The sequence below is a fragment of the Daucus carota genome, chromosome 4 (genome assembly GCF_001625215.2).
Source record: "Daucus carota subsp. sativus chromosome 4, DH1 v3.0, whole genome shotgun sequence".
Taxonomy (NCBI): domain Eukaryota; kingdom Viridiplantae; phylum Streptophyta; class Magnoliopsida; order Apiales; family Apiaceae; genus Daucus; species Daucus carota.
Genome location: NC_030384.2, coordinates 32,908,650 through 32,934,858, shown reverse-complemented (window position 1 = coordinate 32,934,858; position 26,209 = coordinate 32,908,650). Strand labels below are relative to the sequence as shown.

The following is a 26,209-nucleotide window of genomic DNA, read 5'->3' as shown; positions in this document are numbered from 1 at the left end:
CAAACTATCAGCAAAAATATAATGAGAGAAGTCTTATGGTGGTTTGCCAGCAGGTTAAATAATTAAATAGCCATCCATAATCCAAATTCAACTATTGTTACACACTGCATACCCATTAAACAAAATAAAATGAAATGTAAATGGTAAAAGTGAAAACCATACAAACTACCAGGATTCAAAATTTATCAGTTTTCTTTATTCAAGTTTTCTGCACGAGAGATCAATGCCCTCCCATTTTGAGGCAACTCAGGCAGCAGTGGTCTTTCGACAGGTCTCTCCAGTCCCTCTTCCGCCTTCCCAAACAACTGTTTCCTCAACACATCATGTAAATGCCCAAACAACTCGGTCTTCAAAGATTCAAACGCCAAGTCCAGCCTCTCCAACTGTTCCATTGCATTCTTATTATACATAAACAACCCATAATACAAATCAAAACTATCACTTGCAGTATTCTCCACCAAGTTCAACAACGTCTCGTACCCTTTAGTATTAATCGGGGTACTATCCAAACTCAATTTCTCCAACACCCTCCCCATTGTATGCGTTATAAACTGCGATTCTGCAGCATGCCTATCATGCTCAGCACAACTCATTCCCACCATCCGACACCCCTCATTCTTGAAAATATCAAGAAACCTCTCACACCGCAAAGCCCTAGACTCATCTTTCCCAATCCTAACCTTATCATACACAAAGGACAAATCTTTCCAACTCTCCTTTCCACTCTCGGGACCAAACATAGGGTGAGTGCACAAAATATCGAAATCTTGAGGCAAGATTTGCACAAACAAACTTTTCGGAAACTCTTTAACAGAAAGCACATCAACAAACAGAGTATTTCTTTTCAATCGTTGTAAAGGCAATGACCTTAAAACAGATTCAGTCGAAATAATAGAAGTGCACAACAGAATCACATCAGGATGCTCTTCACAAAGATCATCAGCACATTGAAAAAAAGATACATCTAATTCAGCTGCTTTTTCAGAATAATCAGAACGAGAGTGAGCAAGAACAGTGTGGCCCTGTTTAACCATTGTTCTAGCCAAGAATTGACCGAAATTACCGAAACCCACGATGGCGATTTTGAGTTTAGTGGACTTGTTGAAGCGCTGGGAGAGATGGGCCTCATAGTCGAAGGGCTGCGCGGCGTCGATGGCGCGGATTACGAGGCGGAGATTGGTGCGCGGGGGAGAGAAACGGGAGAGATGGGGCGGGGAGAAATGGGAGAGACGAGACGCCGGAGAGAGAGGGAGAGAGTGGTGTTTATTGGATTTCACGGCGGCGTGAGGTTGTGGCCGGAGAGAAATCATGGCGGCGCGCTCGTGTTTTTTAGCACACGAGTTTCTTCTAGTTTCGGGTTAAATTTTTATTTTTATTTTGGTCATAACGAGACTGGTTTTATTGATTTATAGGGAGTAAAATTTGAGCAGGTTCGCTGGATCCTAATCGATGGCTCAGTCAAATTGTTGGCTAATTTGAAATTTAGCTCATGGATTGGTGGATATAGATTTAAAATTATTAAAGTAATTTAGAATAATTTTTTAAAGAATGTTTCTGTGTATTATTTTATTAATTTTTAGAATAATAATATTTTATTATTGAAAAATGGTATATAAATATGTATTATTTTCTATAAACATTTAACTTTGTTGAAAATAAATATAAAATATATTTTCATAAAAAATAAAAATATTCTTTTACTAAAAGTAAATGTATTGATAAAAAGACATAATTATCAAACAGTTTCCACGCGTGCTAAAGAAAAATTGAAAGGTGGTGGATAATTATTATAAACTAGTTGAGAATCCGCGCGTTGCGGCGGATTATAAAAATCAAATTAATGATTTAATATAAATATTTATAAAATAAAATAAATTTGCGGCAGCTTATAAAAATTATATTAATGATTCAAAATTAATATTAATAGAATAAAATAATTTATATTTTAAACATCTCGATGCAATACCAATATTAATATATAAAATTGCAAAATCGGATTATAATTCATGAGTGAACAAATGAAAATAAAAATTTGCATGTAATTAACTATTCAAAGCACAACAAATCTTAATTTTGATTGTGTTTAGCATAGGTGCGTAAAAGTTAAAAGATATTGAGATAAAACTTCGAAACCATCCCTAATTTTAATAGGGATAAACATTATGTACTAGTTGTACGAACATGAATCATCTCGCGACGCATGAACTCCAATCCATGCACGGGTTTATTAGTGATTCCTTCCTTTTTTGGATTGATTGTCTGCAAAAACATCAATTTAAATCCATAAGATCTCGGTCTATAACTACCCTTGCAACAACCTTTATTTATACTGTATATATACTGTATAAACAGTTTCACTAAAAAGGTGCTTGAACCGAACAAACAGATATTGTGAAAGTATTGCATGAATAATCTTTTCATGTATACAAAGTAAACCATATAAAAATTAAAAATAACAAACATATCCGATGGACAAAACAAATATTATAAAAAAATAAAGAACAAACATATATCACTCACAGTTAATCTATTAACTTTTTCATCCATCAATATCATGTCAAGACTATATTGTTCTCCCGTCTTTGGATTTGTCGACTACCACACCCGACAAACTCTTTCTCTTATCAGCCAATCATCTCTATCGTCATTCAAAACATCTAGCTAGCATAGTGTAACTCATTATGGTATTAGATGTAGAAGACAAATAAGCTCAAGAAAAATTGTGTGTTAAATTTTATGAAGTCTAACCTGAATTTATAGAGTTTGATTTGAGAAAAGACCGGCTTATCAAAAATACTTTCTATTTTTGATATACATCTTTTTCAAAAATATGATGATCGTTTCAGATTCTGATTTGATTTTGATATTTTGAAAAAGGTAGGTCTGAAACTTTCTTCCAATACATCCGAAACTAAAAAAGGCAGTTTTTATTTTTAATACTTTTTCATCCAAAAATTTCAGAAAAATAGAAAAATAGAATGGAGCTCTCTCAGAGGCGCCACCTAAACGCTCCATGCTTCTCCTTTATATAAGTATATTGATGATTGTTGTTACGATACCAATTTAAGCTGAAACTTTTTGAATAATAACTTATTGATTAAAATACTTTTTTTGAAGTATTATTGATTAAATTACTTAATTACCATTTACAGAATAGGCTATCAAAATCTGGTAATCTGTATTACCCTAACAGACACACTTCACTCTATGTTATCCTGACAAAATTACAACCATGTCTTGTGCTTATCGAATTTATGTGTCGTTTTATTTAATGTAAAATTACAAAAATATTGTAAAGATATTGTAATCAAAGTGGTTGAATCACATGACAAAGAAAAACGTGGTTAATCAAGGAAGCTCATCCGTTTTAACCAATTTTGGTACATGAAAATTTATGTTTACAATATAATTTATTCAACTACCCATGACAATTAAGTAAAGAATATAACTAAAAATTGAAAAATCAAATTGAAAATAATCATAATCTTAAAAATCATACAATAATTATAACCGAACAAGATTATGATAAAAATATATTATAATAACTCAAGTCGACTTATAATATTTATTTTTTTATCATAAATATTGTAATATTTAATTATTTTGAAAATAAATATTTCAAAATAATATGTGATCTTCTAGTTAGATTAATATTTCTTAATAATTAATAAAAAAAATAGATAAATATATTTTTTTGTATGTTAAATAAATAATATATTATATATATTATATAAGTAGTACTTGATCCCAACAACGACTATTTCAATGTTTCCGGTTTAATTTTTTTTTTTCGAAAAGCAAGGATATCATTGAAGAGAAAGGATTACAAAAGGTTTAAGGGATAAACATCCCGACGACTTAGAGAATCCAACCTAAAACTAGACATAATAAAAGCATCAGGCCAAGAACTCCATCCACTACTTCAAATAACAAACACGAAAACAACTAGTCCTAGGTAACTACAACTATTAGCCAATAGATAATAAACTAAGCCACCAAAATACTATAGCGTAGAAACACATGCATGCAAACTCCTCATTACCATGGCGCCTCGGCTTCCACCTGCACTTCTTCTTCTTCACCCTCTTGAACATCTACTACTGCTGGAAACTCCTCTGCCTCGTTCACTACTGCAGCATTTAGGTCAGCTTCATGAACAGCCATGAACCTTGGCTCCACATATCTGTGTACTAGCTATGATTTTCGACTTTAGAGTATTTTATGAATGCCACTAAATAAAAGTGGATTAGCCCAGCTGAGGTCCAGTCCAAAGATGAATTAAACTGGGCCTTGAAGCACCTTCTTTTGCTAGCTTATCCGCCTTTTGATTTAGGTCCCTGTGTATTAACTTGACCTTAATGCTGAGATTTTGCACTAATAAGTTTAGACTTTCTTCAGCTCCTTGCAAGGTTGTGATCTCGAGGTACTTACACACTAGTCTGCTACAATCTGAATAAATAATTAGCGACCTATCTTTATAGGGCGATTTTCCAAAGGCTTGTACTGTAAACTTCAAAGCTTGCCATTCAGCTTCTAGTGCGGAGTCTGAAGATACTGGTCCAGAGAAAATAAAGATGGTATTCTTTTCACTGTCTAGGATTACCCCACCCATGCCTGAAAGAATTTGACCACTTCTGGCTTTGTGAGAACCATCAATGAAACCGACCAATGAATTGCCCGTAGTAAACAAACTGTCCATTTGATAGGATTCTGAGAATGTGATGGAACCTACAGGATTATGATTCCACCACTGCAAAGATGATTCTATCATCAAATCAAAAGCCAGACTCCATTCTTTTGTGAGATTCTTTATCATGGCAAGCAAACCTTCCTTTGATGTGTCGTGTGAGTTGAAAACTTTTGCATTTCTAAGTAGCCAGAGGGCCCAGAATGTGGCACTTACAGTGATTCTCCATAACAGGTGAATTTTCTTCGACCGTGATTTTTTGAAGAGGTTCCAGAGACTGTTAATAGAGTCCAAGTGGCGGATAAAATGTGGCATCAGCCACCAGGAGAAAACTTGCTTCCATATATCTTTGGCCTGGGGGCACTCTATCAAGAGATGAATTGTCGTTTCTTCGGAGCAGCTACACCACTCACACATAATCCCTTTTGCTAATATGATGCCTCTAGCAGATAGAAAAGTTTTTGTAGGCAGGATATTGAGGTGCAGCTTCCACAGAAAAATTTTGATTTTGTGAGGAACCCGCAACTTCCATATAAACTCCCAATTCACCGTAGGAGAGCAAGGTGACATAATATTTGCAGCTAGTTTAACTGAATATTCAGCTTTAGAAGTTTCCCAAATTAGTTGATCATCATCCTTGCTCAAAAAAAGCTTCTTAAGAATTTCTTCTAGCTGCGAGACTTCCTCACTTTCCCAGGACCTGAGCTGTCTAGTCCATAAATGTTCACTTTTAAGTGAAGAAGCCAGCCAAATTTTATGAACCATTGCCACTGTTGATTCCTTGAAAGTTGACAATTGGTAAAGCCTCTTATGCTCAAATTTGAGGCATTTATTTTCAAACCAATAGTCCTCCCAAAAAAACACTGATTCCCCGTTTCTGACTTTCCATGGGAAACTTGATTGCGCTAGAGATTGTTTACTCACCGGATCTGTTATTGCTTGTAGGATGTCCGACATTGTGCCCGATAAGTGTTTGCCCTGTAATGCTTCCACCATGCTCGTGTGCACACCACAATTATATTTATCTCTTAGCCATATGTTCCATCTCTTATTCCTGTCTTTCGTCCATTTGTATGACCATTTTCCCAGCATTGCTATGTTCCTTGCTCTAATCGGCACTAATCCAAGTCCTCCTTGAGATTTAGGACGACATATCTTTTGCCAAGAAACTAAATGCATTTTCTTTTCCTGATGCTGTGCATGACTTGAATGCCCCCATATGAAATTCCGACGAGTTTTCTCAATTTCCTCTAGAACTGAAGCTGGTAGAAGATGCAGATTAAACCAATGAACTGGCAGACTATCCATGACAGACTTGACTAAAGTGACTCTACCAGCCTGATTTAGTGAGTCTAGTTTCCAGCTAGCCAGTTTCTGTTTAAACCTGTCCATTAATGGTTTCCAAAAACAAATTCTCTTAGATGACATACCGATGTTTATCCCGAGATATTTCAAAGGCCAGGAGCCTTTTTTACATTTGAGTAACTCAGCCCCTTCTACCAGCAGCTGTTCGGAGCTCTTGGAAGAATAGAGAGTGCTCTTATCAAAATTTATCTTGCCAATTTGCAAGTTCCTGTAAGTTGAGGGTGCTTGCAATTGACCCGCAAGTCCGAAAGTTTACTTGTAAAGGAGATAATTTGGTCGGTCCAAAAGCTTATTATGTATATTGAATAAAATTAGAATAAAATTAATTTTTAATTTTATAAAGTAACTGATATCTAATGTTTATAAATTTTTTTCTGAATCCAAAACAAATTCTGTTTTTCACATGTATATGATTTTTTTAATCCAAAATATATATTTCCTACCAACTTTAATTGTAGAATCATATAAATTGCACCGTCACAAAATTATTTTTATCTGATATATTTTAAAATTAGTAAATCAAATTTAAATCATAGTATAATAATTCTAATATAAAATACATTTATAAATATAATCTAATGGAAGTTGACGTACATATTCTACTCAATATATATTAAGATTGGGTTTTATATCAAATTGGCCACCCGTTACGTCAAAATATCTCACTTAACCCATCTCAGGATTCATTTAGGCCACTCTAAACCAAATATATATCATTTTACCCACCTCATTATTCATACCTTGTTACTTAATTATTTATCAAAAATTAACCGTTTAACTTTTTACTACGAAACCACTTCGAGTACTTTCATAATTGTCTCTAGTATTTATCAAAATAATTTGGGAATTCTTAAAGCAACATAGCTATGTAGTTAAAAAAATATATAGTTAAATATATATATATTTATGTGATCACCCTTGCTATGTTGCATTATAAATTCTCAAATTATTTTGATACATACCAGAGACAATTATGAAAGTACTCGAAGTGGTTTTGTAGTAAAAAAATAAACGGTTAATTTTTAATAAATGATTAAGTAAAGAGTGATGAATAGTGATGTGGTTAAAATGATATATATATATATATATATATATATGATTTACAGTGGTTTAAATGAGTCCGCGATGAGATGGGTGAGTCAGGTGAGATATTTTGATGTAACGGGTAGCCAGTTATATAAAACCTTATTAAGATTTGATAGAAAAAATTTAATACTTTAGATACATAAAAGAAAAGGAATGACTTGATTACAATAATTTATTTGACGCCATTAATGACTGTGACGGTGTATTTTATACTGCATCGCCATTGGCGGATGATCCAACATGTGTGACCAGTTGTTCTTATTTTTTTTTACAGAAACAAGTCTGAAAAGTGAAAACCAATATATTTTTGGGATAATTAATTTATACGTCCTTGAACTTTGGTCCATTTTTGATTCGCATCCTTGAACTAAGTTTGTCAATTTATGCATACTCAAACTTTGTAAATTTCCAATTAAGGTCCTTCCGTCAGTTTTTGACTAACGGAAGTTAGTCAATTAGGGTTTTTAATTTGAGGGTTTTCGATTCGTTCATGGATTGATGAAATTGATGGTATGGGAAGTTTCGGGAGATCAAACCGAACAGATTAATGTAGGTTTCAATGATGGAGGATTGCCGGAATGGTGGCAATGTCTCCGCCGGCCGGAAAATGGCCATTGATTCCGGCCATCATTCCGGCAATCCTCCGCCATTGAAACCTACATGAATCTCTTCGGTTTGACCTCCCGAAACTTCCCATACCATCAATTTCAACAATCCATTAACGAGTCGAAAACCCCCAAATTCAAAACCCTAATTACTAACTTCTGTTAGTCAAAAACTGACGGAGGGACCTGAATTGGAAATTTACAAAGTTTGAGGATGCATAAATTGACAAACTTAGTTCAAGGATGCGAATCAAAAATGGACCAAAGTTCAAGGACGTATAAATTAATTATCCCTATATTTTTACAATAGTTCTGACTTACAAACAAATCATAATTTCAAATTTTATTTAATTGAAAATTTTAATTTATTATCTATAAATTAAATTCTTTCACACCATTTACAATATATTTAAAAAGTTAATAAATAATTAAAAAACTCCCCTAGCTTGCATGGGCTATAAGCTAGTAACAATTAAAGTATCAAACTGGTAACTTATGGACACTAGTTTTTTTGGGTATGTGGAAAACAGCATTACATATTATACATTCTTTGTCATAGAGTTGGGCTCCTTGGAGTCCCGCATAATTGGAGTCCTTGGAGTCCCAAATCTGGATCATTGGATGAGGAACATAACCGACGGTTGAGATTTAAAAAACAGAATATTTCTGATTTAAAATAAAAACTGAGAATCTGGGATACTGTGTACGCTACGGTTGAACGAGGATACGTATAGTAACTACACTGACTGCAATCAAGGAACACCAATATCCCGCACATCACTCAAAGTGGTTCAGTTACAGTTTAAAATGTCCTGCGAGCGTATTCTGCAAAGCAAGGTGGAGAGAGACACTTGGTTTCTTGAAAGCTCAGGGTGGAAGATTTGCTCAACCTACGGAACAGAAAACAATGAGTACAGGTGAATTTTTGGTTCCTCGCATGCGTGTATTTTTTTTTTAGGCTGATTTGGGTTTTAGGGTTCTATAGTTCTTATAATGAAGACACTTTGCCCTGCACCAGTATGATTGTTTTTGTGAATGAAAATCTCGCGTGCGTGTAAATTAGCGTGTTAGCCTATGCAAGATGTTGCCCAGTGCTTATGTCAACATGATGTGTGTAGTATTATTGTTTGCCCACTGAGAATGTTCTGTGCCTTATTTTTTTTGAAATAAGTAAATTAATAAAATTGGTGTAACTGGAAACTTGGATCTTTAAAGCACTTAAAAAACATGTGATGATCTGAAGTACAGAATTAAGAATATAGAAGCAGAGCTTATTTAGAAGCACTATTAAAGTTGTTAAATTAGGATTGATGTATATCTTGAATTTAATTCTGAAACTGCAGTATTTTCAATTTAAATACACTGAAGTGTCCATTATAGAATTTTGAAGCACTTGTGTTATATTATTTTTCAGGTCGGAGACGAAGTAATCGTCTTACTGCGAGTGCGAGCCCATGGGTGTATAAGTACCCTAAGAAGGCTCTGGAGCTTTCTGAAACAAAGGGAAGTGCTGTGATTGGGAGTCGGGATATAAGAAGTGAGTGGGGGTGGGGGAAAAAAATGGATACGAGGGATTCTAGCGATGAAGAAGATGACTTTGTCACACCAGGAGAATCTTTCAGTAAATCTCATAAAACTTGCCAAAGTGCGTCAGGAAAGAAGGAGTGCAAGATGGGTGCTAAGGAATCTTATAGAAGTAAACGGTTAACACCATCTGTTAAGATCAGAAAGAGGACGCCACAGAACAAGGTATGGGTTTTGTATTAAAGAGACAAAATGGTTAGTGTGTAGATGCCACTTTTTGCTTTCGTTAAGAATTGTTACCTTATTTTGTGCAGGTTGCAGGATCAGGTAATCGCGCAAGCGCAGCGATAATTATAGCGTCTAAGGTAGTGAGAAGGAGAAATGTCAAAAAAACTCCTAAACTCAAGATAGGTTATGCTGATGGAAGTACGGAACATGAGGAGATGCCTAAAATACAGCAAGGGCTTAAGAAGACTAGATCCAATGAAAACTACATTGAGAAGAAAATTTCACCTTCCATAATGTCTCAAGTAATTGCAGGATTATCCGATAATCAGAGACAGTGGGTAAGAGTAACCGGTTTTGCAGAGTTACTTAATTTTCGTATGCTATGCTACACACATCGTCTAGGATACAATGTAGTGAATGCATTTGATTCAAAGAAATGCTCCCTGGAATTAAGAGCAGGTAGTATACAGATAGACGACAAAATGGTTGAAAAAGTGATTGGCCTTCCACGAGGGGATAAGGAGATTATATTCAGTGATAATAGTAGTTTAATGTCCGAATGGAGTGACCAATTTCCAGAATGTAAACGATGCAAAATAAAACCACGCATGGTGAAGGACAAGATTCTTGCAAGTCGGTTGGATGACAAACAATTTAAGTTGAATTTTCTGGTGCTCTTTTATAATTTCTTTATTGAGTGTAATCAGAACCAATATCTAGTTCGAGATGTACTGAACGTGAAAATGGATATAGACAATTGTGGAGAATATAACTGGTGTCAGCTATTAATTGACAAGCTGAAAAAGACACACGCTTTCTGGGCTGCTAATAGGACGCGAAACTTTAAAGGAGCTTTGGCGTTTCTTATTGTAAGACTTAGTTCCGTACTTTTTTTTGGGTTGTTCTCCACCTAGTATATTGTAAGCTTTATTGTTAACACATAGTTTTCTTCCATGTTACCTTGCAGTATCTTTACGTGAGCAAAGTCCGGAACAAGTATACTGTGTACGTAAGTCCCTCGGTTCCAGCATTTCGGGCTTGGTCTGACATGTTACTGCGTGAAAGACAGAAATATGAAGAGAAGCAAGGGTGTTTTGGAGTTGGTCAGTTGGTTGAGCTGGACTCTGGTGAACAGGTATAAGACGTTAAGACACTAATTATACAAATTATATACTGCCTTTATAAGCACGGGGATTTGATGGTACCAAAAAAATGTTGCAGGAAGCTAAAGGGATAAATAAACAAGCGGCATTGTAGAATATAGTGACAAATGGTACAGGACAAGATTTGAACAACGGCACAGAACATGAGTATTTAGAAAGCATTGTGAGTTTACTATAATCCATCGCTGATAGGTTGTTACCAGTTGCATATGATGACTAACTGTTTCTACATCATTATAGGTTAACATTGACGGGGACGGAGAGGATGTGAATGACATGATTGTGGAGGACTCTTTGCAGATGGATGAGGAAAATTATGGTCATATAGCTGAAGAGGAAATGGCAGTAGAGATGGATATGAATGATATAGTAAGTAACACAATAATTCTTCGACATTAAGTTTTAGTCTGTAGGAGTTACAACAGGGCGACAATAAAATTTCCATTGTGCAGCGCAGTGTTATGTATATGATGAAAATATTTTCCATGCAGAACCGCAATGAAAAGCGTGAAACTATTGGAGTGACAAACGACTCCAACTTGCACACCATGCATAGTGTTTCAACCGTAATGCCTGAAGATGAAAACATGGTAAAGCATAATATTTTCTTACACTACTTTGTGAAATTATTAAGACAAAGCGACTGCATATTACTTTAAAAGCTTGATAAGAAAAACTTCTGCAGGGGGCTGCATTATGTAAGCGTGAAATTGTTAAAGTGGCAGATGACTCCCACTTGGATAATAGTGTCACCAATCAATCAAGGGCTCTGCCTAACAAGGTGAGAAAAAAACTTGGATATTAGCCTGCAATAGTTTGTGTGATACATCCTGCAATAATATTCTTAGTATTAGATTTAAGTCAATGGAGCATAAATATTACTTAGGAAATAGATAAACAAAATTTGTTGCAGTAAAATAAAGTGTTTTTTTAAAATAAATTAACTAACACTAGCGGGATTTGTTTTACGATTGTGTTCTGGGAAAATAATGTTTCTATTATCTCTATTTATTCGTGTGCAGAACAATTATATAAAAGGGGACACTGTGGAGGGTACACAAACTAATATGGATGAGTTGATAGATAAACACTTTGCAGATGAGGTAAGTACATACTATTCAGATATTATTTTTTTTTTAGTTTGCTATTAGTGAATTTGTTATGAACCTTGTTTGCTATTTTTTTTTACAAATTTTTACATGACAGAATTATGCCCAAGAGTTCACCAAAAATCTAGTGGAGTTGAGACACAATTATGAAAAATGCTTGAATAACTATGTGGTGGCTGGCTTGTTGTACCCGGATAATCCTATTATTGCTGGTTTGAAAAAAGAGTTCGGTTTCTTTTTTAAGTTATTTGAAGACACGAGTCCAATTTCAAAGAAGTTTTTCATGGGAAGTGGGGACGGGGAACATGGCGATAAAGTAGCCGATCGAAAGGAGTCTGAATTTGCACCAAGCTTTTCATTGGGGCTGACACAGATGACTCCTAGAAATCTTTGTGCTGAATTGGAAGGGGAAGGTGGAATGCGTGCTGCAAGTGGTGGGTTGTATTCCCTAACCGTGGCCGATCGACATGATGTGCTTTGTCCAGGGGATGATAATGCTTTAATACAAAGACAACGACGAGCAGTTAGGACAACAGAGATTTGCCGGTCTCCGTTTGTTAGCAGAGTGGTCGATGTAGTAGCTCACACACCTACTTTAGAGGAGAAAAATGTGTGGAATTGGCTGTTCTCTAATAAACGAAACAAAAAGTAAGTAGTAGTCAATTATTTTTGTATGGGATACATAATTTTTTTTAATAAATTACTACTATATATGTGTCTTAATTATTTAAAAAAATGTGGTTGTAGGGATATATTATTTGAATGGAACACAAGAATGTGCACAAAAGCACATTTCCAGTCACTGCATGATACAAAATTGGTGGAGAGCACTTTAATTGATGCTTGGACTTGTATGCTGAATGAGAATGAGATATTGAGATCTGATTCTTCACCGTTAAGACTATTCTTGAATACTGAGACGAGTGTAAGTCTTTGATGCATTATATATTTCTTTCCACCTTCATAAATAATAAACTGATTAAATGGGCACTGCATGTGCTAAATTAGACTTTAATTCATTGCAGTACGGGCCTATGAATATGTCAGTGGCTGAAGGAGATATACATGAGAAAATTAAACGTTATGCGGTCTTCGATGATAACATGGATGTTGTCCTGGAATTGGTAAACAGAGTACACGATAGGGTGTATAATGTACCAGACTTTGATATGGTATGTAATTTTTTTTTCAATTTATAATCTTGTTATAGAGTGCTATGTGTTAACTATTGCAAATATGTAGTTTGTGTTCCCGATTATTCAAGCTGCGCACCATTATATTATCTGCTACAACATGAAGAAACCAACATGGGAGATAATTGACAACAGGGTGCCATTTTATGGTATTGAAGAGTTGTATGGTGATTTGCCATTCCGTCTGGTACGTAAGGATAAATTCTTATATGAATTTTAAATTTTAAAATTACCTGACTTTGGTGAAAATTGTCCTGTACCAGCATGATTGTTTTTGTGAATGGATATCGGTATACAATTTGCCGAAGGGTAAAGAGATAATTTCGTTAAATCCGAGAGTTGTAAGAGTTGGCTGGCAGACTAAAGACAACTCCGTTGATTGTGGGGTATTTGTTATGCGTCACATGGAGACATATATGGGCAATCTGTCCACTTGGCGAGCGGGATTAAGGACCGAAAATGTAAGCTAATTTCATTTAGGTTTGTATTAGTGGAATAATTTTCTGGTGAGGTTACTAATCGGTGCAAATGACCTATTAACTTATGATGCAGGATAACCAAAAAAGCTTGCTGAGAAAACTAAGAGTTATATATTGTCACAAGTTGCTAACATGGGAATGCAATAGATACAAGGATTTTGTTAGAGACAGTGCATCTGCGATGGCTAAAGGGAAGACGGTGGTAGAATAAGTATCGATGGTGGAAAGCTTTAACAAGTTATCCCTACTTGGCGTAAAAATGAAATTCAGTAGTTATTCATTTTATTTTAACTCTTTTGGAGCTTTCGTTTGGATTATAAAGATTGATTATGATTATTAATGCAGAATGTTTGGTTAACTGTTTGTGACGTTCATCAAGTACTTTTTCTTCAAATGAGATGTTTGCTACGAAGCAGGTTTAAGAAATATTGTTGAGAACAAAAGGAACCTAACAAATTTTGCTAAAATCTGCGGCACTTTTTTAGCTTTTTTTGGCTAGTGAAGGGCAACTTAAAAAAGTTAGGTTATCACTGTAAAATAAATACAGAAACACAATAATATGAAGAAAACAATGATATATAGACTCAAACAAGATACTATTACATTAAAAGAGGAAAATAAAATTTCACCAAGTACAGATCATACATTATATATCTAACAGCAGTCTGCAATCACTTACAGCATCACCTCATGTAATATGTCTGGTGGTTCATCAATTTAGGGACCTAGTGTTACAAAGTGCTTGTTCAAGCAACCTGCTAAACTGCATTCATATATATAACTCATCTAGTAAAGATACACCCCCTCAGGCAATGAAAATTTCACACATATTAGTGCATCTTTGCAAGAAATAACACAATCTACTTGTAATAACGTAGCACCTCAACCTGTAACACACACAAACTCTACCGTGATTCTTTAGAAACGATAACAGTCATTCCTTCCAAGTCAATCGCCTATTGCCTGCAGGGGAACTATCGTATATACTCTTCTTAAATAATTAAGACATAAATCAAAAGAGCCAAAACAAGGGATAATGAATTATGTATCTACCAAGTACAGAATCCAAATAATGATCAGTTGATTTGGATAACTAGTTGTGTTCAGAAGATACAATAAACATGGAATGAAAGACTAAAAGTCTAAACTTGCATAATGGTTCAAGACGTAGTAAGAAATGTAACATCTTCTTCACTCAATGTTCTGTGTCACCGATGTTTTTTTTGGCTCAGGACAAGTACGCGCATTGTGGCTCTCCAGTCTATTGCAGTTGCTACACCTCCTTTTCTTTTGTGAACCCATTGAAATTTCACGGCTACTCTTTATACGGCTTCCGCAACCTTTGTTCCTACTTACATTAGGATTCAAAACCGAGACTTCAGATTCGGGGACATGGCCAATGAATTTATCTGCTCTGTGGGAGTTTAGTGTTTCAACAGGAGGCCCATCCTTTTCATTCAGGATAGAGTTAATTGAGTGCAAACCGTTGAGAACCAAATCAAGCTTGTCCTCGTCTTCGCCAACTTGATTCATGTAATTATTGAATTCAAACCAGGCCCTTGTCCGCTTAAGCTTCATCCTTTTATGGCTATCACGTACAGAGCTTACTTCTGCAGAGGCAAGGAAGGAGTGATTTTTTATAGCATCTTTCGTCCATCTTGGCTTAACAAACACGCGAGGAATCTCCTTGACGCGACATTGGTGAAGTGCCGCGAAAGCATGCCTGCATAAATAACCCTTTTGGAAGAAAAAATTGCAGCTGCAAGTCACATAATTATCACTATGCCTGACAGAAACCTGCAACATAAATTCTTTAATGTTAATAATCTAGATTAAACTATTAAAAAAACATATCACCTGGGCAAAAAGTAGACTTAATTGCATATGAGGCTATAGGTTATCAAACAGTGTTAAAATCAAATGCTTTGTTCTTTATGCAGCATAATGTATTGAATGCTTCAATAAGGTTTAATATTGTTACTAGGTGGAGAACAACATAAATATTATCTACAATAAAAAATACAAGATTGATAATAAGCTTAAATGCAAGGTAATATAGGTCTACTGAGCAGCACACTAATAAAGTAATGACAACTTTGTGACTAGAGTTGTTTATAAAATCAGAAGATCTAAATTAAAAATAGTCTAATGGCTGAGAAAACTATTGCAAATTATCCAGAACTTAAGTATCAGAGTATAGTAAAATCACACAATATCATCTTACAATCAGTATAGGGAAAAACACTGAGGAAAATCTTTACAGGACACTATTGTTAAACAAAACTAATACTTGGATATGACTTATAACAACAGCGTAATTTAGCATTAAATCAAATAGAAACAAAATGCAATTAATAACTACGAAATATAGCAAAAAATATCTAAAATTTAATTGACAAGACTGCAGGGAACACTAAACATCAAAATAGACAGCCGAAAATAGCAATGTGTACCTCAAAAACATGGTCGTTCAGTAGTTCATCTTTAAATCTGAATTTAGAAGAATCATCGTCACGAGTCATCTCATCCATAATAGTGTGACAACATCCTGATTTAATCTCCTCTCGCACCAAATAGAAAAGTTCCAGTGTGTACAATTTAGATGCATCAACCTCGATGCTCATTGTTGTGTCAAGCAAAGAAATTTTATGAGATCTCCTCTCGTCTTCCGCATTTCTCATACGCTGCTTATCCATTGCACTTTCAAAACTAGAGTAAAACTCAACTAGCGTGTCGCCACTTTCATGGAAGTTTTGAAAAAAGAAATTAGAACTTTCGGATCTTGAAGTAGTTCTGAGTAACCCTGCCATTTCAATATCAGAAAAAAATGCGGGAATCCATTCAGACCGCATGTCATACATTTCAGTCAACCAGGTATTAGACTCTAGCTTAAATTCAGCGATGACAGCTTTCCAAGATTCCTCAAATTCAGTTGGACTAAGGTGGTCAGAATAAACAGCTGCTTTCAACTTATTAACAAACTTTTTGTTGGAAGCGAGTTTAGGGCCAACCTGCAAGTGTAATTAGCACAAACACATAGAACTAAATGGTTTAATTTGTCAGACATTTGTAAATTTAATATCTTATGGAACTGGACAATGTTACCTTCAATGGCAACTTATTCATTATATGCCACATACAAAAACGATGTTTTGTAGAATCCCACCATTTATCCAATGCTTTCTTAATGGCTGGACATTGGTCTGTAATAACGCATGATGGAGCTCGACCCATTGCTTTCTTGAATGTTAGAATAAGCCATTTGAAGTTTTTATAATTTTCTTTGGCTAAAAGACCGGCAGCAAATGTAACATTCTTCCAATGGTTATTGACTCCTGTAAATGGTACAAACACCATGTTGTACCTGAAAATAAAAAGTAAAAAATGAGGCAGCATAAGATTTCAAATATGACCTGGTGTGAAAAACTAGCATAACAAAGAACAATACTGTATAAATATTTTGGGATGGTATAAGTACAATGTTTATGGTACATAAAGATCTTAACACATTTATAGTATAGCATGGTTATCCAGTGAAGCAAAAGTTTATACATCTGAAATGTGCCAGGTGATAACATAACAAAAATAATTATTTGATTACATTTGTCCAATTGGCACAAGTGGTCACATGTATAGATTAATAAGGTAATTTGTATGCTGAAAGTTCAGAATCAAAAACAAAACAATAATATATACTTACTTGTTAGTGCGAAACGTAGGGTCAAAAGATACTATGTCACCAAATACATCATAATTAGCTTGGCCAATTGCGTCGGTCCAGAAAAGACCAGTAAGATGCCCCTTCCGATCTACTTTGTAATCATAGTAAAAAGTTTTTTTAGGTGACTCTTTCATGTCCTTGAATTTGCCTAAAAGCATGTCCGTGTCATGGTCTCCAATACGAACTTTTACATCCCTTGCAAAATTCTTGAAATCAGCAGTAGTGGCACCGATATCTTGGTATGATCCCATCATCTCTTTCATTAAACTGTGCGCTCGTGTTGCGCCGATTTTAGCTCTAGAACAATCCATTATGAAATTCTGGTATGAAATAGACAAATTTCTATTACATCGTAGAAACATTCTAGCAGGTCCATATGCGAATGGATGATTATGTTCTTCGACAAAACTCATTATCACGAAGCCTCTAACACCAGCTGGCTTCATAATTATTTTTGCTTTGCAATAACATCTTTGTGATGTTGTCCTCCTACGTGATCCCTCAACACCAGCATCGTCAAAAACCATCACTGACTTTTTACCAGGCCCACCGCCATGACTGCATTGAATATGTTTAGCATACAAATTGCCACGACTATTAGGTTTTTTCGATGATTTACGAACATCAAAACCACAGCTGCGCCCATACTCCTTATAAAATAAAAATGCATCTTCTATTGTAGGGAAGTGTTGATTAACTCGAGGTCTCTTACTATCATCACATTTAGGAGTCCAGAATTTTTCCCCGCTTGGAGCAACATGACACACAGCGTCAAACTCTTCTGAATTAATATGTTGCTCAACATCCTCTTCTGAATCATCATCTGATTCGGAACTTTCATTATGAGATACATGAGATGATTTTTCAGATTCAGAACTCTCAACGTGTGGAACAAACTGCGAACCTATGGAAAAAAAAGGAACATTGAAATCAGCATTGATAAAAAAGGATGAATTGTGAATTACAAATTGGGGAACAAAATTATTCTCTATTGTTGTAAAAGCAGTAAACATGAGCATAAACTAGTGCAAGACCCCAATTGGGGTAGTCTGATAATGGCAGACCAAACTGAAACCCACTTATAAAATCAATAACATTTGACAAAATAATCATAACTCACACCTCTGTAATTCTCAACTATAAGAATAGAGAAAACGTGAGAAACATTGCAACGATATATGAACAAACCTGATGCATCCTCTTGCGATGTCATAGCTAATTCGTGGAGGAGAAAACAACCGAGAAGATATGATGAGAGGGGAACAAAAGCCACACGATTACATAACACAAAACTGCTGCTATTTTCATACGGTGCAATCACAGGGAGAAGGAGATAAACGGGGGCCATAACTGCCGCCCTGAAAAATGATAATCAATTAACTGTCCGGAGACAGTTACAAAATGTATGTACTATGTACTATAATTTATACGCGTATACATACCACTTACTGAATATTTAATTTAATAAATATTAATTAATTAGTTAAATAGAAATTTTCTCAGCCCTTGGATAACATATTAATGAATGGTGAGGATCAAGGACTCCAAGACTCCAAATAAACAGGGACTCCAATGAACTTTTCTCCTTTGTCATATTTGAAATTCTTTATTCCATGTTTGCAGAAGTGTTCATCACATTTTCGCGGCTTCAATAGCTGGTTTTCCATGCTGGTAGCCCTCGAAACACATATCAAAATAATTATTGACTTTCTTGTATAACCTTGGTCTTCTCTTTGATATCAGCTCTTCTGCCGGTTCAATGTACCTACTAGAATTGGGAGAACAGAACATAGCCACAGTTATCCTCTCTCTTTCAGAGTTCGTCACCACTCTGTGCACTGGACTCTTGTATATCCCATTACTCATTATCTGCATACGCGGCATACATTTCAAATATACGCTCAAGTTCAAATACAATGACCCTCAATACATCTATGTGTGTGTTATTTGCGAGTGTGCATCCTTATCTGCATTTTTTATTTCTGCAAGATTATTTTGTAAACAGAGCTTAAAGAGATGTACCTCAACTTGATCGCCAATGTTAACTAAAAGAGCGTCAGGAACATTAGGCACATTAAACCACTGATCATCTTTCAGGACTTGTAGACCTTCCACTTGTTTGTCTTGGATAAGGAATGTCATAGCTGATCCATCTGCGTGCGGTTTCACTCCTAGTGTAAGATCAGGCCTTGGAGAGGGAGGATAATAGTTAAATCTCGCAACCATATAAGCATTTTCTCCATATTGATCCAAGAAGCAGCTTTCTTTCAAGTTCAGTGACCTTGACAGGACCTTTAAGACAGCCTCAGTTAATAAGTTTATCTTTTCAGTGTATTCCTGCAATAGTTTCCTGCAGAGAAAAACATAGGATGTATTTATTAACTTGTTTACAATTTTCACAAAACTTGATTAGCAACAGCAACCAATGTAAAACGTGGGAGATAACCCTCGCTTGCACGGAACAATCCCACACTGAGGGAGTCATATTATTATAAAGCACAAGTTCATTAACTCCCTCTCACTTGCACGAGTGGACCACCGTCAAACTCCCACACCAAGGAGCAACAGTGTGTCGAATTTAGGGGTATCTGAAATCTCTTAAAAGTTAAACCTAAGCAGTATACAATTTTAGTGGTTTGCTCTTTAAGAAAATGTAAGGTATGGTTGCTCTTTTAAAAAATGTAAGGTATCACAACTTAGCTCTCATAGACTTCAATATAATGAACCTCAGACCCTCTCCACAACTTGAGGCCAAGACAAAAGTGGTAATCACTGCTAGGGTAACAAATGGACCAGATATCCGGTCCGAGAGCTAATAATGGACCGGATACGAATCATCTCGACAAAAATCTGATCCGATAATAAACCGATCCGTGCCGGATCTGATCTTATGACCATTAGATATGATTTTAGGTTTATCATATCTCTTAAAATATAAGATCTTTGAAATGAATTGAAATATTTTTAAAAAAATACTTAAATTATTTAACGGATGCGATTTGATTTGAATCTAAATCCGGTAAAATTAAGTGGAATAAGAATTTTGATTGATCTGATTGATTGCTTGGAATATACAATGCTTGGAATAGTTTCTTTTATAAGATAATTCATAGTACCTAAAGCTTTCGGGACATTCAGGCCAAGACTGGAACTTTATCTGATCTTCAGGACTAGTGATGAGATACAGACGATCCGTCCAATCAAGAACTTGATTTTCCGAAAACTTTGTATCATGCCCATACCCTTGAGTGTTCTCAGCAGTTCTCAGGCACTTAAGCTTTTCCTTGACCGGAAGTGCAAAAAAGTCTCTGCCAATGCTGGACACTTGGTCAAGAAATGAACTTGTCATCCCATGACCAATTAACTGCATGGAAAAATGAAATCCAACCACATTAGAAAAGATGGTGAAAACTTGTGCAGTTTGTTTATAAAAGAATAGCAGAAACCTGAAAGCAGCCACATGAAGTTACAGAAGCTCTGAGTTTCTCTAGTTCTCTATCTGCAGATGGTGAGGAAGATTGTAGAGAGTTGAGATCAATGACAGGAATATCTAGCACTGGAGGATTAACGCCGATGGCCTCATTACTGCACGTATAGATGTATCTTTCTGGCGGTGTATTGCAATCCACGGCCAGTTCTTGAACTGGCTTGAACACTGTTGATTCAAGAGTTTCAGACATGGAAGCTATTGTTGACGAGTTAACAGACAGCTTACTTGATGTTAAATATATTAAGCTCTTAGCTGTTTTCTTGGTACACAAGGTCTAACCATAATAAATAGCAGTAGTAGTCAAGCAAGTAAGTAGTTGGGTAGTTCACTACTCCCTCTGTCCCATTATAACTGATGTTTGACTTTTTAACACGTATATTGAGATGAAAAAAAATAATATATACACTCAATAAAAAAGTTCAATTCTTATATCAAATAAAAGTTTAGATTCTAAACTTTTATTTGATATAAATTTTATGAAAAATAAATATGTTTAGATGTGATTTTTTTACCACTTTAAAATACGTGTAAAAAAGTCAAAAGCAGTTAAAATGGGACGGAGGGAGTAGTATTATTCAATAAGGAACAGATTCTCTCACACGCTTTATACTCTATGAATCAGTTCCTCTCATGTATCAAACACAAAAAACTTTAACAAGCTTTGACAAGTATCAATACAAGCGTTCTTCTTCTCTTACATTGATTAAGCAGCATATATACACATAAACATTCATATAGACTTGAAGAAAATCCCAGTTGCTAAACTATTTTGTTGAATTTTTCAAACCAAGCTCGGGGTGCTTGTTTAAAACCATAAAGAGCCTTGTTAATCTTGAACACTTGATCTGGAGAGTGAGAAAAACCTGGAGGAGGTTTAAGATATACTTCCTCATGTAGGTCTCCATTGAGAAAGGCATTTTTGACATCCATTTGCCACATATCCCAGTGTTTTGAAGCTCCAACAGCTAGTAAACTTCGAACAAATGTGAGACGAGCAACTGGTGCAAATGTTTCTTCGTAATCAATGCCATACTCTTGTGTAAAGCCTCTAGCAACTAGACGAGCTTTATATCTATCAATAGAGCTATCAGATTTTGTTTTAATTTTGTAGATCCATCAGCAACTTATAGCTGTTTTACGAGGAGGCAAAGTTACCAAATCCCAAGTATGAGTTTTGTCTAATGCATGAAGTTCTTCTTCCATTGCTTTCTGCCAAAGAGGGTTAACACTCGCCTCTCTATATGTTTGAGGCTCATGTAATGATTGTATAGCAGAATAAACATGATAATCAGTAAGTCGAACAAAAGATTTTCTTACTCGGGTAGAGCGATGGACATGCTCGTCTGAAGGAGATGGTTGTGTGGAGGGCTCAATGTCAGAATCCTCAGACTGAACTTCTGTTAAGGGAACATCGGTAGTTGAAGATGGTGAATTACTTCCCAATCCAACACTGTATCGCCAGTTGGTTGGGAGTTTAGTTATCTCACTGTCACACGTCCAGATATTGCTCATGTTGTTCATATTGTTAGTCAATTTATGGCAGCTCCTCGTACCTCCCACTTCACAGCTGTTATTCACATACTTCGCTATGTCAAAGGCACCATATTTTATGGACTACATTATCCATACAACTCTTCACTTGAATTACATGCCTATTCATATGCTGACTGGGGTGGTAATCCATCTACCAGATGTCCCACGACAGGTTTTTGTTTCTTTCTTGGTGATTCTCTTATCTCTTGGCGTAGTAAGAAACAATCACCAGCTTCTAAGTCAACTGCCGAATCGGAATATCGAGCTCTTGCCGACACCACACAGGAATTGATTTGGCTACGATGTTTACTTGAAGATATGAGTGTAACTCATTCTCCAGCCACTTCTATCTATTGTGATAGCAAAAGTGCGATAGACATTGCTCACAATGATGTTTTTCATGAACGTACTAAACATATCGAGATCGACTGTCATTTCACTCGTCAACAAGTTGCAAAAGGCACAGTTTGACTACACAGTGTCTCGAGTGCTGACAATACTGCAAATATTGTCACAAAATCTCATTCCCCCGGTAAATTTCGTGATTTAGTTAACAAACTCAAGTTGATTTTTGGACCAACTTCAGTTTGAAGGGGGGGTGTTAAATATATTAAGCTCTTAGCTGTTTTCTTGGTACACAAAGTCTAACCATAGTAAATAGCAGTAGCAGTCCAGCAAGTAAGTAGTTGGGTAGTTCACTAGCATTATTCAATAAAGAACAGATTCTTTCACACGCTTTGTACTCTATAAATCAGTTCCTCTCATGTATCAAAAACAACAAGCTTTGACAAGTATCAATATAAAGAGTTCTTTCTTCTCTTACATTGATAAAGCAGTATATATACACATAAACATTCACACACTCTGCATTAAGTTTTATCACTTGACATTGCCAATTATTGTCCCAAGGAAAGGAGTGGCCTATATGGAACGTGCAAATGTTATACGCTATAATTTTGAGAAATATATAATTATACAGTATTCTAAGTTATAATATCAAAAAATATAGGACAAAACGTCGGTAGTCTAACTGAGTCCTATCCATTCCATAAAAGTAGTCGGGCCCCTTTCATGTTTTTCATTTATAAGCAATGGTTAATCATTTCTCATTTTATTTTTAATAAAATAAACACTCACTTTCCCATATTTATAACTACTTAATAGTTATATTAATATATAATTAATTAATTAATTATATAAAAGATAAAAGATAAAAGATTAAGATTTTTTATCAAAAAGATTTAGAGAGATAGTGCCGACAGATTTGGACTTGGCCACTCGTAAGCTGTTCAAAAAGCCCATAGTATGTTTTAATGAATAGTGTACGGCAGGTCATCCTTAAAAAAAAAAAAAAAAAATGTCTCGGATGCCAATTTATAAGTCTGTGCAAGTTCAGGGTGTGTTACATTGAAAGTTTACTGTCCAGCTTTTCAGTTTCAAGCCATATCAATTAAGGATTAACTCTAAACTGGATAACTTATCTACACCAAATAACCATGAACTAGATAACCAGGAGTCTAAGAAGGTGATATCCAGAGTACTTATATGATCCAAAGGAATTCAAACAAAACCACCATGTCCAACATAGCAACAGTACTTATTTTCTTCGGCATGTGGAAGAATAGCATAACATATTTATCATACATTGTTCGCAATATTTGCATTACATATTTATTATACATTGTTCGTCATATTTGAAATTTTTTTATTCCATGTCTGCATCACAGCATCAGTGTTCATCACACCCTTCTTTTGCTACTTCAATAGGCAGTTTTCCCTGCTGATAGCTCTCAAAACACACATCAAAATAATTTTTGACCTTCTTGTATAACCTTGGTCGCGTCTTTGATATCAGCTCTTCCGCAGGTTCAATGTACCTAGTAGAATTGGGAGAACAGAACATCGCCACAGTCATCCTCTCTCTTTCTGAGTTCGTCACCACTCTGTGCACCGGACTCTTGTATATCCCATTACTCATTATCTGCATAAGCATACGATATGCCACTCACAATTTAAATACACGTCCGTGTTCAAGTACATTACCCTCAGGACATCAATTGTGTGTTATGTGCATTTTTGATTTCTGAAAGAACAGAGCTTAAAGAGATGTACCTCAACTTGATCGCCAATGTTGACAAGGAGAGCATCGGGAACAGTTGGCACACTAAACCACTGATCATCTTTCAGGACTTGTAGGCCTTCCACTTGTTTGTCTTGCAGAAGGAATGTGATGGCTGTTGCATCTGCGTGTGGTTTCACTCCTAGTGTAAGATCAGGCCTTGGACAGGCAGGATAATAGTTAAATCTTGCAATCATATAAGCATTTTCGCCATATTGATCCAACAAGCAGCTTGCTTTCAAGTTCAGTGACCTTGACAGGACCTTTAAGACAACTTCATTCAACAATTTTATCTTTTCAGTGTATTCCTGCAATAGTTCCCTGCAGTAAAAAACAAAGGTTGTATTTGTTTACGATTTTCACAAAACTTGATTAGCGACAGCAACCGATGTAAAAAGTGTGAGATGACCAACTCTAGAAAAACTGCAAGAGATTTGTTGATCTAGTAATGACCCGGACCAAACACGAATATAGATTGATATGATCAGTTAACGACTCAGTAGATAAATATATAGTATATAAATATTACTTTTTATCTCTTGTAGCATTCCAACATTTTGGATGCAAATTAGTTGGTTATTTGTATAAATTCTTAGTTTGTATGATTTTTATTGTGACTAATAGTTAAATTATTTATTTAGTGTGTTCAGTGTTGTAAAAAGCGGGAATAGGACTTAATCGGTGAAGTCACATAACAAGAATTAATCGGATTGATCGGTGATTAATCAGAGATTAATCAGTTCGGCGAGTTACAGAACAAGGATTAATCGGTGATTAATCGTGATTAATCACCGACTTTTAGAACAAAGAGTGTGATGAATTTACAAGTACGAGATATGTTAAGTTATCTACTACAAACTTTAAGTATTATTCTAAAATTATTGAATTATTTAACAGATTTGGAGCTCGATCTGTTAAGCATGACTTAAGGATACCATGCTTCGTACGGTCTTGATCTGATCTGACTTAGGTAAATCTAAATGAATTCAGATATAGATTTAGACTGATACAATCCAAAATTGATCATATTCACTAGCATACAATGCTTGGAATAGTTTCTTTTATAAGATTATCAGTAGTACCTAAAGATTGCGGGACTCTGTGGCCAAGCCTGGAACTTTATCTGATCTTCAGGACTAGTGACAAGATACAGGCGATCTGTCCACTCAAGAACTTCTGAATGCTCTGAATCATTCCCATACCCTTGAGGGTTCTCAGCAGTTTTAAAGCACTTAAGCTTTTCCTGGAGTGGAAGTGCAAAAAAGTCTCTGCCAATGCTGTACACTTGGTCAAGAAATGAACTTGTCATCCCATGACCAATTAACTGCAAGGAAAAATGAAATCCAACCACATTAGAAAAGATGGTGAAAACTTGTGCTGTTTGTTTATAAAAGAATAGCACAAACCTGAAAGCAGCCACATGAAGTTACAGAAACTCTGAGTTTCTCTAGTTCTCTGTCTGCAGATGGTGATGAAGATTGCAGAGAGTTGAGATCAATGACAGGAATATCTAGCACTGGAGGATTAACGTCGATGGCCTCATTACTGCACGTATAGATATATCTTTCTGGCGGCGTGTTGCAATCCACGGCCAGTTCCTGAACTGGCTTGAACACTGCTGATTCAAGAGTTTCAGACATGGCAGCTATTGTTGACGAGTTAACAGCCAGCTTACTTGACATTGCCAATTATTGTCCCCGGGAAACAAGTGGCCTATATGGAACGTACAATTGAAGTATCTCCGTGAGATTAGCTATATAATGTGATAAGTTATAATTTTGAAAAATATGTAATTATACGATGTTCTAAGTTATAATAGTGGAAAATATGGTACAAAACGTCAATAATCTAACATAGTCCTCTCCATTTTATAAAAGTAGTCAAGGCCCCCTTTGGTATTTTTCATT

General features: G+C 35.5%; 5 protein-coding genes across 7 annotated transcripts; 1 reads left to right on the top strand and 4 right to left on the bottom strand.

Moving 5' to 3' along the window:
* Positions 1–54: 54 nt before the first annotated feature.
* On the bottom strand, positions 55–1,394 carry LOC108215982 (arogenate dehydrogenase 2, chloroplastic). Its single transcript, XM_017388625.2, has one exon. It carries the CDS (start codon positions 1,308–1,310, stop codon positions 186–188), a length of 1,125 nt encoding a protein of 374 aa, XP_017244114.1. The 5' UTR covers positions 1,311–1,394; the 3' UTR covers positions 55–185.
* A 6,785-nt stretch (positions 1,395–8,179) lies between these two features.
* LOC135146715 (jasmonate-induced oxygenase 2-like) lies at positions 8,180–20,900 on the bottom strand. Of its 3 annotated transcripts, XM_064091017.1 has the most exons (5): positions 20,607–20,898; positions 20,277–20,524; positions 19,183–19,510; positions 18,756–19,029; positions 8,180–8,301 (listed from the first exon to the last, which is right to left on the bottom strand). In XM_064091017.1, the coding sequence occupies exons 1-4, from the start codon at positions 20,838–20,840 to the stop codon at positions 18,793–18,795; spliced, it is 1,047 nt and encodes a 348-aa protein (XP_063947087.1). In that variant the 5' UTR covers positions 20,841–20,898; the 3' UTR covers positions 8,180–8,301; positions 18,756–18,792. The 3 variants fall into 3 exon arrangements, with proteins under 3 accessions (XP_063947087.1, XP_017248610.1, XP_063947088.1); XM_017393121.2 differs by lacking the exon at positions 8,180–8,301 and having other exon boundaries at positions 18,438–19,029; XM_064091018.1 differs by lacking the exon at positions 8,180–8,301 and having other exon boundaries at positions 18,669–19,029; positions 20,403–20,524; positions 20,607–20,900.
* Positions 14,458–18,508, bottom strand: LOC108219602 (protein FAR-RED IMPAIRED RESPONSE 1-like). Its single transcript, XM_017393118.2, has 5 exons — positions 18,349–18,508; positions 17,140–18,064; positions 16,545–16,803; positions 15,893–16,450; positions 14,458–15,236 (listed from the first exon to the last, which is right to left on the bottom strand). The coding sequence occupies exons 1-5, from the start codon at positions 18,506–18,508 to the stop codon at positions 14,631–14,633; spliced, it is 2,508 nt and encodes an 835-aa protein (XP_017248607.1). The 3' UTR covers positions 14,458–14,630.
* A 1,286-nt stretch (positions 20,901–22,186) lies between the features above and the next one.
* LOC135152295 (uncharacterized mitochondrial protein AtMg00810-like) lies at positions 22,187–22,654 on the top strand. The gene has a single exon (XM_064092173.1). The coding sequence runs from the start codon at positions 22,187–22,189 to the stop codon at positions 22,652–22,654; it is 468 nt and encodes a 155-aa protein (XP_063948243.1).
* Positions 22,655–23,740: 1,086 nt separating this feature from the next.
* Positions 23,741–26,055, bottom strand: LOC108219603 (jasmonate-induced oxygenase 4). The gene is made up of 4 exons (XM_017393119.2): positions 25,709–26,055; positions 25,385–25,626; positions 24,296–24,623; positions 23,741–24,164 (listed from the first exon to the last, which is right to left on the bottom strand). The coding sequence occupies exons 1-4, from the start codon at positions 25,982–25,984 to the stop codon at positions 23,913–23,915; spliced, it is 1,098 nt and encodes a 365-aa protein (XP_017248608.1). The 5' UTR covers positions 25,985–26,055; the 3' UTR covers positions 23,741–23,912.
* Between the last annotated feature and the right edge of the window lie 154 nt (positions 26,056–26,209).